Source organism: Nyctereutes procyonoides, unplaced genomic scaffold (genome assembly GCF_905146905.1).
Source record: "Nyctereutes procyonoides isolate TBG_1078 unplaced genomic scaffold, NYPRO_anot_genome, whole genome shotgun sequence".
NCBI lineage: Eukaryota > Metazoa > Chordata > Mammalia > Carnivora > Canidae > Nyctereutes > Nyctereutes procyonoides.
In genome coordinates, this window is record NW_026575136.1 from 35,240,798 (window position 1) to 35,257,908 (window position 17,111).

Genomic DNA, 17,111 nt, shown 5'->3' on the forward strand with positions numbered 1-17,111 from the left:
TTAAAATGCCCCACAGAGTGAGGAAACTGTAAGTAGAAAAGGATTGGTAAACTATCAGCTTAAATACCCTGTGGATAGGTCACCTGAGGACCAGAGGAAAAGCATTCCAGAAGATAGAAAAGGGATACATGAGAGTATCAGCTCTCTACTCTCATTCCCGAAGACAAACTAGAGGGACAACTCCCTAACTCATTCTCTAGTTAAAAAAAAAAAAAAAAAATTAAGATACTATTTACATTTTACTAAATGTAAAATGTAAATACCTTGCTTTAGAAGGAATTCAACTTCCTATAAATTAACATAATTAAAAAATTGAAAGCCAGTTGAAATAAGTAGAAGATAGAGGTTTGGGGTTGGAAAATGAGAGAAGGCATGAAATACTTAATATGTTGTATAGAGAGAAGTAGGGAGAGCTGAAACATCAAATACATTATGTAAAGTATTATGTACCTCCAACTTAAACTAAGCCTTTAAAACTACTCTGTAATTGACTGTGTATGTGTTTCTTCTTGTTTGACAAATTCTTTTGAGGAGTTATGCATTAAATCTTATTTCTATTTAAAGCTAAGAGAATTTGGTATTTCCCAGAGTATTATAAAGGATTTTGATACTAACAACAATGCTGTCATTGAAGGACATTCAATTTTAAACAACTGGTGCTACGTTTTGCCAAGGTGAGATTTCAGTTTGTAGCATCTGAGGTAGGTCCAAGATGTAGTAGTTCTCTCATTTTGCTTCAGCATCAGTGTGTACAAAAGTATAAAGGAATTTTTGAAACTGAATTTTTGAACGTGATTTGTAACTTAAAAAGGGTCATACAGAAGTCATCAATTTCCTGTATTAAATTACTAAAAAAATTTTATTATACCCTTATATTTTCATTAAATATAGTTTTTACAAAAGTAAAATTTCCAGATATCTAATTATGAAATTACAACTATTATAGTAATATCAGTAAAACCTTATAAATGCTACATATAATTAATGATTCTTTATCATTTGATAGGAGCTGTTTTAAGTTTGCACTGTCTTTAGGGGAAAATGGCTTGTTATTAATATAAATAGGACTATTGGAATGAAATTTTAACCTGCTTAAGAAAAAGAACTTTAATTAACTAACAGAATATGCATAATAATTTAATCATCAAAGCAGGGAAGAGGTAGATAGGGAACATAGATTTGACTCTGATTCATTTAATACTTAACAGATTTTCCCCTAAAGTCTGACAGTTACCAGGCATACTTCTGTGTGGCAACACTTAATAAACGTTTTGTTGTTGTTGTTGTTGTTTATAACTGGCACATTGTTTGCATTAATTCAATTTAGTTTTTTCTGACAATTCTGGTTCTGATTTAATACAATGGTGTACTTGGAACTAGTAGCAAATGATTAGTTTATTATGTAAAGAAGGCTGCTAAATCTTTTTGAGTATTTTTTTAAATTAAATTATATGGTTAAATTATATCCAAACACTGGCTCATAATACTGTATCAACTCCTATTTTTCTTAGTATGAAAAGGGGACAAATAATAAGTATTCTTCACACCACACCCCCTGACTGTCCTTTTCACTCATATGAAGATTTCCGGATGCACTGGGATGACTTGGTAAGAAATAGAAATGTGTATTATGGTAGGAACTATTTAATTTTGCTTCATATAATTTAATCTTAGTTTAGCTTTCTCTCAAAAGAACTTTATCTTTGTTCCTAATTTTTAGTATGGCTATAAACTTCCAGAAGATTGTGGAAATACTAAAATTTACTGCAGCATCTACTTCAAAATGATAGGAGAAAGAATCTTCACGTATCCTTTTACACACTACTTGTAACAGAAGCCCCCTGCCAGCCTCATGATCCATCCTTACTCCTGGCTTTAGTGTTGTCATCATTTTCAACCTTCTCTATGTCTGAATGAAACTGTGTTCCCTTCTACTCCTCCCTCCCCCTGCTTGAATATTTTTTGTTTTCCTTAGAATTTTTCTATTTTTATTTGAGAAAGAACTTGATGATATTTTTTATTTTAAGTTCTATTGCAACAATTTAGGCAACAAAAGGAACTTTAGATAGAAAAATGTTTACAGGATTTCTAGTAGACAGTAAAATAGTCCTATGATTCTCCTTAGCCTAGGGCTCCCTCCAGTGGTATTTTGGATATTATTGAAAGGGTAAAATTAAAAAAATTAGTCTTTAACAAAGATTTTTCTCTTTGGAAGATTATTTAATTTTACAGGCAAAATTTAGAGGATCTGACTTGCACTTAATGCTCCCCAATGCTTTAAGAAAATATATGTCTTAACATTATTTTAAATAATTTAATAATAATTAAAAGTATTCAGGTGAAACTCTTCAGTTGTAATCAGTATTGATTTCACATTCCAGTCTCTGTATTATGACCTGCTGGAGTTTCAAATTGGAAGAAGAGCCATAATGTTCTCTTTCTGCATTTTACACTTCCTAACCCAAAACTTAATATAAAATTGATGTTGACAGGGATCAAATACTCCCTTTCATTAAAGGCAAAGACATTATTATTCCAAGTCGTCAGGAGTATTTTTCATCAGAAAGAAGCAACTGCTCTTCTCAAAGAATTGCTTTTGAAGCTTGAATACACTGTGTGTTGTTTCTTTGTACTGAATTTTTACAGCTTTTGGAGATGCAACCTCTTTATTGTTTTCTATAAACACTTATTTTTGTAACCTCTAAAGGTCATAGTATCTTTCTTATAAATCATTTTCATAATATCTTAGTCTGCCAGTCTATATAGAAAGATCTGTAATAACAACACAATGAGCAGTATTGATACTGAGTGTTAAAATAGAATGAATTAAGACCCTGTGATAAAACATACTTTTAGCTTTGGAAAATATGAAATAAGCAATATATGAAATAGGATTTAGTTATGTGTGTCTTTTTAACAGTTAATATTGTAATACTTTTTTTAATTCCATAGACATTGCTATCTCTTGGGGCTTCTGGGTAGAGTAGTCGGTTAAGTGTCCGACTCCTGGTTTCGGTTCAGATTGTGATCTGTGTCATGAGATCAAGCCCTGTGTCAGGCTCTGCACTCAGCAGAGTCTGCTTGAGATTCTTCCTCCCTCTGATCCTCTGGTTCAGGTGCTCTCTCTTTTTCTGTAAAATAAATAAATAAATCTTTTTTAAAAATTGCATCTCTTTAGTACAAAAAAAGTTCTATTCTTTAACAGTGTTCAGATACCCTCTCAGCTGCATCAGAAGTCAGCCCATTCAGTTCTTTCCAAGAGTAGATTTGGAAGGTGTGTTGAAAAGTTTCCTTTCAGACTTAAAATCTAAATTGCCTCAGATAATGTGGCTTTCCCATAAAGATGACAACTAAGGCATGCTACTACACACAAGAACTAATGAAACCTCATGTACAGGTAAGAGATTTCATGTCCTTCTGAGCACTCTAAGACCTAGTATGCACCTGTCTTGGATCTTTTGCTTTCTGTGAGGGGCTATCTAACCCATTGTACTAGAATTCTTTTCTGTCGGTTCAGTGTTTCCCTAATGCTATTTGTTATTGTACTTGACCATCTGTCACTGCTATTTGTTACCTTTTTTGTATTTAACATGGCATTATAGTCATAGTTGTTTAGTGATCTAATTTATCATGAGCTCTTGGAGAGCAGAGATCATGTTCATTTTCTTATGCCAAGTACCTGGTATAAAATAGGTGTTCATTAAAAGCATTTTTCAATGAATAAATGATCTTACAGAATAGTTTGGAAACATTTGTCTCATACAAATTCAAGTTTACTTTGAACTGCAACTTCATTTGAGTGTGCTTGATAAAAAAAAAGCCTTTGTATAGTTCCATTTACAGAAATTGAATTCATTCAGTAACATTTTTATTATAAGATGATATGCTAAGTGAAATCTTATGAAAAAAAGAAGTAGCAGCAATTAAGCAAAACTGATGAAGAAAATATGCTGGCCTATATTCACACTCACTAGAATAAGATTTCTTTGTCAATAGACAATAAAATTGAAAGGGAAGTTTTTGAGAAACAAATAGGAATTTAAATTTTTCAACAGTGACCTTTTCTTATAAATGACAGTTGTGTGTTTTCATACAAGGGAAAAGCAAAAGGTTGAACAATTTGAGCAGTTTGAAATGTAATGTGAATTATATGAATATTTCTGTGTCTGCTTAATCTTTTTTCTTAACTGTGTCCTCTGTTTATTATAGTTTCCACTGCTCCAGTGATTTCAGGTTTCACATGGTATTGACTTCCTATGGCACATGGCAGTTTTTCCAACTTCTGCTTCTGTGCTAATTGTCATTCTATGATCCTCAAATAAAATTCACCAGGGCCAGTATCTGATAGGCCCCATTCATCTTTTCAGGCGAGGCCCCCTTGTCTGTCACCAGCCAGCATGTGGATTTGGTATCCTTGAATTAAGAACACTTCGTATAAATGGTATAAATGGTAGCCAATAGGCAAGGCCATTTCCTAAAAGAATGTGAGGGGAACCTGGGTGGCTCACTGGGTTAAGCATCTGACTCTTGATTTTGGCTCAGGCCATGATTCCAGAGTTGTGAGATTGAGCCACACATCAGGCTGGGCACTCAGCAAGGAGTGTGATGGAGATTCTCTCTCCCTTTCTCTTTGCTCCCCACCCCCACCCCCTTGCATGCACACATTCACTCACTCTTTCTGGAATAAATACATCTCTAAAATAAAAAGAAAAAAAATGTGAGTGGACAAATTCCAATCGACATCTTTATGATAATGAATCTTAAAGTTTTGGCCAGATATAACATTTTTAGTAGCTATTGGCCGAGTCCAAATCTGAGGAATTTAGAAGAAAATATGTCATTATATAATTCATTTTTATTGGACATATTTATTGAATATTTATTTTTTCCAGTCCATGACTGTTTTATAAAGAGTGAATCTGGACAATATACTTGTGCAAATTTGCTTCTTAAATGTAAAATAATGCTTAACTGGAAAATCTGGTTTTTGTATTGCTCCTAACAATAAGAATTTATCCTATTCATTTTTATTACATCTGTGTGCCAGCTTCTTTTATGTGTATTATTTCATCATAATCCTCAAAACAGACTCTAAGAATAAAAAATTGTTTTCCCACTTTTGTAAATGAAACTGAAGCAGAGAGCATCCAAATAATTTAACCAAAGCCATAGAATTAAATACATTGCAGAATTAGAACTGAAACTCAGGGGAAGATTCTCAGTCACAAAATTGGAAAAAGTTTAGATCTGTGTTTAAAAGCTCTAGCTCTAGAGCTTACTATGTGTGTAATCTTAAGCAAATTATTTGGTTTTCTTGTGCCTCAGTGTCCTTGTAAAACAGGTCATGGTAGTAGTGGTAATAATAACATTTGTTACAAATTGAGCTCTCTAGGAAGCTGACTCTGGAGTCTAGTGCAGGTGATGTTTATTGAGGACTGAACTTGGAACACCTATGGAAGGTGAGGCTAGAAGAAGGTGGGGTAAAAGAAGTCAATAGCAAAGTGAGTACCAGGTAGCTTTGGCCAATCTTCCGGGAGCTCTAAGGCTAAAACAGCCCATCACAGTGATCTTACATTGTCCAAATAGCCAGGCCTTTACACCCATTCCTTCATCTGTCATTGGATTTGGGCCACCCAGGGACGACGGGCATGTTCTAAGGTGAGGTAGGTTTCTAGAACTAGGGAGTTCTTGCAGGGGCCAACTCCCAGCAGTGTGTGTGTGTGTGTGGGGGTGCAATAGCCCTTTTGTGAAGGGGATCTGAGTAGCATGTGACCACTTTCTTTACAGTACTTCACAGGGTGTTTTGTTTTTTGTTTTAGGATTAGATAATAACAGTCCCTTGTACTTAGTGAACTCTCAGTAAATGTTAGTTCCTACTACTGCTATACCATGTGTAAACTATGAGATTCATGCAGTCTAAAAAGATTAAGTTTAAAAAGTGAAAAATAGATTGATCAGACTATTTGTTAAAACTCAACTGACTTTTAAAAAAATTAGCAGGAATGCTTAACCAAACTATTTTTCTTTTTTTAATTGATAGAAATCCTCAAAGGTACATAAAAGAAATTAGTATAACAAACTCTCATATGCCTATCATGTAGCACTTCTTTGACATAGTTTTAGGTGAGGAGTATACTGGAGTATTTTAAAAGAAACCCAAGATATGATGTTATTTCTTCTGTAAAGACTTTAGTATGCATCTCTGACAGGAGCCTTTAAAAACATTATTTGCAACAATTCCTAATATCTAATACCAGTTCATATTCTAATTCCCTATATATCTTAAAGATTTAGGAACTTTGTTTAAATCTTAATCTAAGCACAGTCCATGTATTTTCTTTTTTTTTTAATTATCTTTTTTAAAAATTTTTTTTGAAGATTTTATTTATTTATAGAGACACAGAGAGAGAGGTAGAGACACAGGCAGAGGGAGAAGCAGGCTCCATGCAGGGAACCCAATATGGGACTCGATCCCAGGTCTCCAGGATCACACCCCAGGGCTGAAGGCAGCACTAAACTGCTGCGCCACCGGGGCTGCCCCAGTCCATGTATTTTAATTTGATTGTCCTCTTAGGTCTCTTTTATAACAGTCTAAACCCACTTCCCTTTTTATTTATGCTAGTTATTTGCTAGAAAAACTGGACCATTTGCCCTAGAGAATGTCCCATATTCTATATCTGACTGTGGCTTTATGTCGTTTGAAGTTAACATATTCTAAACCTTCTATTTCCTACAAATCTGTGGTTAGATCTAAGCTTAACTGAATTCTGGTTCAACTTTAATCAAGAAACATTCAGGTGGTGTAATACACAGAACCAGATTTTAATAGGTAAAACACATTTGATCAGTCATTTTGGTCAATCCTCAAGTTTCTTTTAATCATTACCTTAATTCTAGGACTCCATTAAATGACATTCATTCATATCTAAGTATCAGTTAAGGCTCTTGCTTTTCCTCTACAATTTATGTTAATGTACTCCAAGTTATGTAAGTTGTTTGTGAAGGTCTAGAAATTAAAAGTCAACTTAGCCACATTTGTCAGTGACACCTGGCAGGATAATGGTAATAATGTAGTAAAATATGAGATATTTGTTGATTTATGGCTTCATAAAGCTTTGGTTTGTTGACCATTTAAGTATTTCAAGTTCTATGAATTATTTATGATCTCACTTGCTGTTCTTTCTGTAGTCTTTTTATAAATTTTGAATATAAACTTGGAAGTTGGGGATCCCTGGGTGGCGCAGCGGTTTAGCGCCTGCCTTTGGCCCAGGGCGCGATCCTGGAGACCCGGGATCGAATCCCACATCGGGCTCCCGGTGCATGGAGCCTGCTTCTCCCTCTGCCTGTGTCTCTGCCTCTCTCTCTCTCTCTCTATCATAAATAAATAAAAATTTAAAAAAAAAAAAATAAACTTGGAAGTTTCACCCTTTGGGCTATCTACTATATTTTAGAAATTGAAAGAATGAGTAAATAATACATCAACAGGCTATGGGGCAAAACAGGCTTTTGGAAGTTATTTTCATCGAATATATGTTTCTGAAACAGATGGTGATGAAACTGTGTGAACATAAACATATTTAGACACATTCTATGTAAGTTTTATGTCAGAATGCCAGTAATTCTGTTCTCATATGAGTCTACCTAGAATGAGTTTTTCTTCCGGAATTTCAAGTAGTAGGTATATTTAAAAGTTACTACAGTTTATAAAATGCAGGGGTCAAAAATGGCTTAATTCTTGAATGCTTTTCTCATGAAATGGAAAAAAAATCTCTCTAAATATATTGAGATGACCTAGTCCCTTCTAATAAAACATCTTCTAATAAAGCATCTCTTTGAGGTGGAATTTCATTCAAATTAATGAATTGTTCTCCCCATGATAGCGTATATGTACAGGAAAAGGCAATGTAGGGTGAGGGCATTTGGTGTATTTGCCTAATATGGTCCAGGAGAATGAGTACCCTAAGCTGTTTCTGGTCACCTATAGAGATGGTGAGCTTGATACTTGGCTTCTGCTAACTCTGCAACTGAAAAACCAGAGGCATTCATAATTGAACTTTTTAGCAGGAACTGCAGAAGTGCGGCTTTCACTTACTTCTTCCTTCCAAATAATGAATGAGTGTTTCTGATTCCTTGATTCTAAAATGCATCCTGAACCCTAACTGCAAAGGAGAAAATGTCCATTTTATTTTCCAGACACTGGTTTAGAAAGTAACACTAGACAGAGAGGGTAGAATGAATGTTGCTCTCCAGTCCACCAATATCCATCAGAGATTCACAGCTGAGTAATGCAGGGGAGAGGGAGGCATTTGTTTCTTGACCTGGATTGGTCTAATGGTGGTCTCTGTTCATGTGGTATCTTGGTGAAGATGATTTATAAGGTTTTCTTCTAGCTACCTTATTCAGAAAGTCTTCAGAAGAACAACAGCATCACCTCTTTATTGTCTTCAGAAGTACATGTCAAGCCCTGTTATGGATGGAATTGTGTCCTCCTTGCCCCATATTCATGTATTGAAGTCCTCACTCCCAGTATGTCAGGATTTGGCCTTGCTTGAAACAGGATCATTGCATTTATAATTAAGATCAGGTTATACTGGAATAGAGTGGGCCTCTAATCCAGTATGACTGATATTGTTATATAAAGGAGAAATTTGGGGACAGATACATGTGCAGGGAGACCATCATGTGAATATGAAAATGACCATCTAACTACAAGCCAAGAGGAGAGGCTTGAAACAGATACTTTCTTCATGACCCCAACCCTAACACCACCTTGATTTCAGACTTTTAGCCTCCAGAACTTTGAGGCAATACATTTCTGTTGCTTAAGCCCCTCAGTTACAGTGCTTGTTACAGTAGCCCTATCAAATTAAGATAAACCACTTTTTGATACATGTTTTTTCATTCAGGCTAGCAAGTCTCTGGGGGGTTATAAGCCAGCTGTTACTCATTAGTCAGCCTCTCTGTCCCGTTACTCAGGGTCATGAAACCTGGCTGGGTCTTCTGTGCCCTCCCTCTGAAAATTATGGGGAAGTAAAGAAAGGTGTCTCCTTGCTCTACTGACATGAATAAACCTCCAACTTGAGAAATCTACAGACAAGAGGTGAGCCCTGCTCATCTATTTTCAGCATCAACTCAATCCTCATCCAAGATTTTTCTTGGAGTCTTCCCACTTCCTCAGAGAATAGCCGGTGTGGGAGAAGGAATATTGTTCTCTATGGTGACTTTGAATTATGTCAACTTAAGTATGATAGAAGTACATTTTTTGAATTCCTTTCTCTACATAGTTCTGGCTTAGGGTGGCATGTGATTGGAAATGTAAAGGTGGAGCAAGATTGTATTTACACTTGGAAGATCTTTGTTAAGCCTGTGTGATAACTCAGACCCACAGGGATATGCTGTGGCACCTTGTTAGTTGGTGTGGAGTAGGCATTGGGCCATGGTTCCTTCATCTCCTGCCATATGTCCTCTTTAAGCTTTCCTAAAGCCTGTATCAGGTTTTTGTGTAGATTCAGCCCTTTAGTAGGCCAACCATACTGTGACATTGGAGGCTTGAGGGTGATAAGAGATGACGTGGGTTCTGGCTAGACACAGCATGCTTTCTGATGTGTACTCCATTTTTCAAGATGGTCACAAGATTGTCTATCCACATGCCCTTATGATCAGTGGCAACATTTATGCTATTACGAGGTTGGGGGTGGGTAGACTGTGTTCCCTCCTGTGTCTGGGCAGGACTGTGACAGAGGTGATGCTGCATGACTTCCAAGGCTAGGTCAAGTGGAAGCTGTCTCCCTCAGGACACTTGCTCTGGGATCCCAGACCACATGATGGGGTTGCCTGAAGTCCAGTTTACAGCCAGCATCTAGCATCATATGAGTGAGGAAGTGACACCCATCCCAGAGTCCCTCTCACTACAAATCCGTGAGAGACTCTGAATTAAGCCAAGTCAGCTCCCAGAATCATGAGACAGGAGACCTAATTATTGTTTAGAACCACCAAATTATAGTTATTCTGCTTAATAACTGGATCACTCACTTTTTCTTTGCTTATTTACAACTCTTATCCCCCAAAACTCTCTACTACTCTTCTCTTAACTCCACTCAACAACTAGGCCACCAGCAGTAGAGAAAGGAAAACGATTTGATCTGGTTTGCACATTATTCCTAGCATTTTTTAAAATTTTGTTTCAAGTTGTGACTCTGTGTTTGATGCCGGAAGATGAGAAAAGAACTCCCTATCCCATGTTTCAGATTATTGTCACATGTCACTTTTTTCCAGGTTCTGGGACTCGATAGATATGTATTTTTAAAAACTATAAACACTTCCCATTGACAGGTGAATGGATCAACAAAATGTGGGATTTCTATACAATGAAATATTATTCAGTCATAGAAAGAAAGGAAATTCTGACCCCTGCTACAACATGGATGAGCCTTGAAAACATGCTGAGTGAAATAAGCCATACACAAAAAGACAGATAATTGTATTCTTCTACTTACACAGGATACCTAGAGGGGGAAAGTTCATAGACCCTAGAGAGTAGGATAGAGTTTCTAGAGAAATAGAGAAAACCAGAATTGTTGAGAACTACAGAGTTTCTCTTTGAAATGAAGAAAATGTTGTGGAAATGATAGTGGTGATGGTTATACAGCAGGAGTACAATGAAGAATGTACTTAATGCCACTGAACTGTATATTGAAAAATGATTAAAATGGTAATTTTATGTTTTATCTGTATTATCACATTAAAAAAAAAAGACTGTAAATACTTGGCTCTCTTCGAGCTGTCTGACAAGTCAGTCTGGTAGATTCTTGTTGAATTGCTTACCAGTTACCCGCAATCTTTTAAGCAGTGAGAATACAAAATGATGGAGACACAGCCAGCCAATGCCCTATAGTCAATATCCTACTTATTCTTATTAAAGGCCTGGTATAGATGCAACCACCTCTTCCATTCATTTAGTTTCTTGGAACAAATATTTCATAGTACTGTGTGAATGATTTAAGAATGTGAAATATAGTGGCACCTGGGTGGCTCAATCAGTTGAGCATCCAACTCTTGGTTTCAGCTTACGTCATGATCTCAGGATCATGACATAGTGCCCCACTTTGGGCAGTGAGGAGTCACTTGGGAGTCTCTCCCTCCTTCTGCCCCTCTGCCCCTCCTCTGCTTATGTACTCATACACTCTCTCTAAAATAAATAAATAAAATCTTTAAAAATTATGAAGTATATAAGAATAAATATATCATGGTTCCTACCTTCAAAGAATCTAGTATATACATAGGGGGATGGAACATGGATGCTGAAAGATAAGAATGTCACCCTTTACTTTTGTGTGTGTGAGAGAGACAAACACTGATAGCACATCCTTAGGAAGTTGAAAGGGAAAGAATGTAAAGAAGAGGGAAAGACTTTTCTGAGCGAGAGCAGCATGGACCTGTTTGGAGGACAGTAGGTAGCTAATTGTAGTTTTAATTAATAGTTTTAATTTAAATTGTAGTTTTAATAGTTGATTTATATAGAACATATCTTCATTTTAAAATATCTTGAAAGGTTGGTATCTTAAAAAGGATGCAAACCATTAGAAGCATTCATGTTTCCTCAAGAAGACTCATTGGTTTTTTGTTTTTCTTTCCTGTTTTATGTATTATAGTGTTTATGTTCTTACTTTGAAATTTTGTATGTTATTTCTGTTCCGTTAAGAACGTTTTTTACATTTAAAAAATTTTCTAATCTCTGTCTTTTCAGGAAAACAAAGCCAAGACGTTTAATGTGACCACTAAACAAATGTTCAGGTCCTCTCTGACTCAGGCCCCTTCCACAAGACCTGCTCTGGCTGAGCATCTTCGATGGTGTTCAGTAGCTGTGGACCACAAGGTGGAGCTTTCAGGCAGCCATCTGAAGACGCCTTGGGTACCCTCAACTCTGCAGCTCCAACAAGAAGCTGTTCAGAACAGAAAGAAAGCCCTACCTGACAAGGCACTCCAAGTACATATGGAAGTACCAAAGCCCAACAGAGGAAAGATTCAAGTTCAAGGCACAAATTTCACCTCCCAGAATAATATTGTCCCTAAATTTATACCATTTTTCAAAAATCGATCATTACAGATGAACAAAAATATCTTAGAACCTGGCAATCTAAAAAGAAAACAGCTTGTTACAGAATCTAAATTTTTTTCACTTAAAACTAGCGTGATGCAAAATGACAAACTCAATTTAGATCCAGCTATTAAAAAAATATCTAATCATAACATTCAGATGAATACTAGAAATTTAAATCAGAAGATTTCTAGACTTCTACAAGAAAAAAACACTGGATCCTGTGAAAATATAAAACATCCCCCTTCTAATGGAGAATCATCAACTATGAGTTTAAATGAAAGTAAACATCTGTCTAATAGTTTAGTATTTCAGATGTCAAAGAACAGGATAGGTGTAATGAACAGTGCTGTTGACTTCCAGGTGAATGGAAAAGAACATTTAACAAGCAAACATATAACACAAATTTTAGGGAAAGGCCATGAGTCAGTGAAAATAAAAAAACAACCACACATTTTTGAATCAGATACAGAAACAGAAGATGCCCAAGTACTACAGCGGCAATCAAATGAAACTATAAAAGTTGGTGTAAATGACCACAAATTGATAATAAGCAAAACATCCCACAGGTCTAAAAGAAAATTGTGTCAGGAATCTTCAAAAACTTCAAAGAGACCTCATTCCAATACTATCCATTATGGACGGTCCAGTTTTTCTAGGAACAAGGTAAAAAAAAATCTGGGGTATTTATCATATGGTAGGCCTTTAAAACCCCTAAATAAAGATATAAATGATTTGCCCCACATCATCTAGAAATATAATCAAAAACAGAATGACTACCATAACACAGCTGCAAGTATATACAGTTAATTTTAACAAAGTGATTCTTCAATCTGATTACAGATACATGATGTGGACAAATCAAAAGCTCAGAAATCTCTCATCATCCCTTAAGCTTAGAACATGGATATGAAGGAAGGAAATATCCACCAGGTAACTTAGGTGATATATTTTGATTTATTTTTTTGTTAACATTATCCATATTGGAATTGCCATGTTTAGGAATCCCCAGCTTCTTGGTAAGAAATAGCTCCTTTTAAATTCCCTGAAGCCTTATAATCAGCAAGGAAATAGGAAATACTGGGAATAGTGCAGCCCTTGAATGAGGATTGTACACAGAATCTGTTGCATATAGTAAAGGCCCCCACAGAGGGATGAGGTGAAGAGAGTCACACTACTGGCTGTCTCCCACACTGCTCTGTGGTCTTTGCAGACAAAAAGACGGCATAGCAGTAGCAGACCATCTAAAACTGTGAGATTCTATAGGCACTAGGACGTGTACCTTTGGGACTTTTACCCAAGATAATTAACCTTAAGTGATGTTTCATAGGTTAATCATTAAGTTAAAATTTACTCCACATTATTGCAGTGTGGCAAAAGTGAAACTTGAGATTTAGCTGATAGTGCTGAGTCCAAGGCATTGAATTTACAAACCATGCATCTGGAAATTGCATTTTATTCCATTCTGCCATCTGTTTTATTCTAAGAACAAACCTATTACGAAAATATCCACAAATATTTTTTTTTGTGTTAGAATTACTGGAATATGTTCAATTCGAATTCCCTGTGAACAAACTAGAAAACATTTTATTTTCTCTTATAAATGCTGTTTCTTTCTGTAGTAGAATTTCAGCCTGATTTCACTTAACTAAAAGGTGCTTAATTCTGTTCCTGTTTTTTCAATCATATTGTGTTTCATGTAGTTTTTGACATCTTAATTTTAATGCACTCAGTAAGTGGTTGAGGAAAAATGTGTGTGCTAGAATGCCTTAATTTTTTTCATTTTCATTTTTAAAAATCTATTTCAGATTTCATAATTTTTTAGAAGTATAGCACTTTACCACTTTGAATTTAAGACTCCTAGAAAGAATAACATAATGAGAAAAATTACAGGACATCATTATAGAAAATAACTTCTGCCAAGTATGAAGTTAATAAATACCCCTGTAAAAATTTGAGTAATACAAAATAGTTTCAAGAGAAAAAAAACAACACCTGTAATTCTTCTTTGCAGAGATAATCACTCTGAACATGGATGGACATTTGCACGCTCTTGTGAACATGGAATCAGGCCCCACACACTGCCGTGGAACCTCCTTTAACACTTGAAAATTGTTGTCATGGGTGCATAGTATTTATTCCGTAGCTGGTGGGTCTACTATATTAACTGTCCCTACCGATTCACATTTTAGATCCAACTCTTCGCTGTGGTGACAATATTGTATAAACTGTCTTGAATAGGTATTTTTTTAAATATCTGAGTATACAGTATTGTTAGTTGAAAATACCTTTATTTTGCCCTATTTTTATGGAGATTTATTTGAACTTATTTTTATTATTGAAGATTTCAAGCTTTACAAAGTACAGATAATAGTGTAAAGAACCTCTAAGTATCAACAATTCAATTACTAATACTCAACTTCAACAATTACTACATCACTCTATTTCACCTATTTCTCACAGATCCACTTTTTTACTGTACTATTTTAAAGCAAATTAAGTATCAGATTGGTCATCTATAAACACTTGAGTATAGCTCTCTACCAGGCAAGGAATAACATAATTTAAAGAAAAAAATGTATGTCTGTACATTCCATTTTTGGCATGTCTACAGTATCTTTACTAACTCATTAAATTTTACTTTAGTCTAACATGCAACCTGACAGGAATCCCTCGATAAACATTAAACCTATTTCACAAAGTAGCCAGCCAAAGCCTTCAATCATACAACCAAAATACTGGCATGAAGATTTATTTCTTCTGCCATACGTATGTGCTCTGTGCCAGGCAGTGGACCAAGCACTGTGCTGCTGAAATGACAAAACTGCCATTGGCTGTGTAGTCTAGTCTCTAGCCAGCCTATTCTGGGTTCCTGGCAAAGATGTAGGGGTTGTGTATGTACAATGAAGCAAATTCTAACAATGACGTTTTGGTCTATATTGCAAATAAATTACTGAACTTATAAAAAGAAACAAATATTCTCACCTAATTAGTATTATTCTGGCTTTCAAACATTTTAGATGTTTAATTTGCAAAATGTGATATAATTCTTGTAAGATATTTAAAAGAAATTAAAAATCCTCATTAATATTCTACTGAAATAATTCTTCATTAAATTTTTAAAACCCCAGCAGAGAGCTGAGTGTAAGTTTAACTTTGATTTTTTAATGTGATTAACTGTTTTTGCTACCTCACTGAGTCATTGCAATTAAAGGCAAAAGTGAATACAAACTCTGCTTCAAAACTGTAAATATATAAAAAAAAACTGTAAATATAGTTCTTGCTCTTGAAATTGCATGTAGTTAATCAATTTACCTGTATGTCTTTTATTGGAAGCATTTGTTTTTCCAGAATATTTCTATTTTAAAATATTATTTTATAATTTTCATAGGCAAACACAACTAGTTTAAAGCCCATTTTGAATGTGCCTTCCTCATTCTAAAACTAGTATGATAGCTAGTAGACTGCAATAAAAAACAAATGGTATGTCATTGTGTTTGTGAGGTGGTGATGACTATATTTGTTAAAGAAATTACTATGAATAAGGATATATTTTTGGTCACTCAGTTGTCCACAGCATGTACTTCTTGAAACCAGTCTTTCCTTTTGTTCCATACATTCCTAGCCACCTTTCTGCTACTGTCCAGTCATCATGCTTTAGTTAAAAGACTAAGCAAAATAATTAAAAAGATTATTAGTGTGTAGTATCTGCTACACACTTAGTGTGTAGTATCTTCCAACTCTTTAAATAATCTTGCTAGCTCCTCCTCCACTCCATTAGTGTCTAAAACTAATTTTTAGGATAGTATTTCATTTAGATCAATGTTAATCTACATGGCAAAGCCTGCGTATTGAGGATCAGTCTATTTTCTGGTGTAAAGTAGGTTTGTTTTTCATCTTGCAATATTCTAATTAAACCAAAATATATATGATATATGTGTATACATGGTACGTATGTACATATATATGTATGTATGATATATATATATATGATTTACTATAGAGATACACGAGCGAATTGATTATTTACTATTTCATGTTCAGAGAAGTTACAGACTAAATTGCTGGGCTCAAACTCACTGAAGAAATTAATGAAGATTTTGGCTCATTTTAAAGATTATTATTTGGAAGCCAGGATAATTTCAAATCTAATTAGGGAAAACTAAATTATGCTATCTTGTTTAAATTTTTGGTGATTTATATGCATTGTGGACACCACCCTTACCCTGCCCTCAACTCATTCTTCACATTCCAGTTGTATGCTAGTTTTTGAACCATTACAGTTTTAAACCATAAATAATTTTATGTTTGCTTTTATGCAGAACTTTAAAAGACATGGCAATATGCCAAAATTAATGCTATGAGTCATCTTCATAGAAATGTAAAAATGCTTTTCATGTACTATTTATATTTTAAATTTCAGTGTTTTTTTGCTTACTATATTTGAATTTTTCTAATTTTATTTTTTTATATATTACTAAAATTATACATTATTATATATTATTTTCTTTGTATTTGTTGCTTACCATAGCAAATAGGTAAAAAAAAATATATAGGTTTGTCGATTACTAAGCAGTTCACTAACCAGTTTTTGCACTCTGTCAAATTTCACATCATCTACTGTTATCCTGGAACTAACAATATATTGGTGTTCACTGATACTTAAGAATGGTCAGTATTTATAATTGTTTAAAGATGTCAGGGCCATTATTTATTGATGCTTAAAAGGTCCATGTTGTATCCTATATAGTGTTTTATTTTAAATAAGAAAATAAAAGTATTCAGATAGATGTATTTTTCATGTTTTGGAGTGACTACATATAGGAATGGAAAGGCTTGGATAAATTCCAAACTATTTTACATTTATGGTTCTGTTTCCTTTTTTTTTTAAGAGTTATTTATTTATTTATTTATTTATTTATTTATTTATTTATTTATTTATTTATGATAGACATAGAGAGAGGCAGAGACACAGGCTCATGCTGGGAGCCCGACGTGGGACTCGATCCCGGGA

At 34.7% G+C, this 17,111-nt stretch overlaps 1 protein-coding gene across 1 annotated transcript in view; it reads left to right on the forward strand.

Moving 5' to 3' along the window:
* Positions 1-14,138, forward strand: part of LOC129495515 (uncharacterized protein C18orf63-like) — a 39,982-nt gene extending 25,844 nt beyond the window's left edge. The window contains 8 exon segments of the mRNA XM_055303102.1: positions 565-674; positions 1,512-1,608; positions 1,721-1,806; positions 3,213-3,324; positions 3,326-3,397; positions 11,747-12,763; positions 12,941-13,030; positions 14,112-14,138. Of these exon segments, the coding sequence (XP_055159077.1) occupies positions 565-674; positions 1,512-1,608; positions 1,721-1,806; positions 3,213-3,324; positions 3,326-3,397; positions 11,747-12,763; positions 12,941-12,991 (1,545 nt within the window). The 3' untranslated portion in view covers positions 12,992-13,030; positions 14,112-14,138.
* The last annotated feature ends 2,973 nt before the right edge of the window (positions 14,139-17,111 follow it).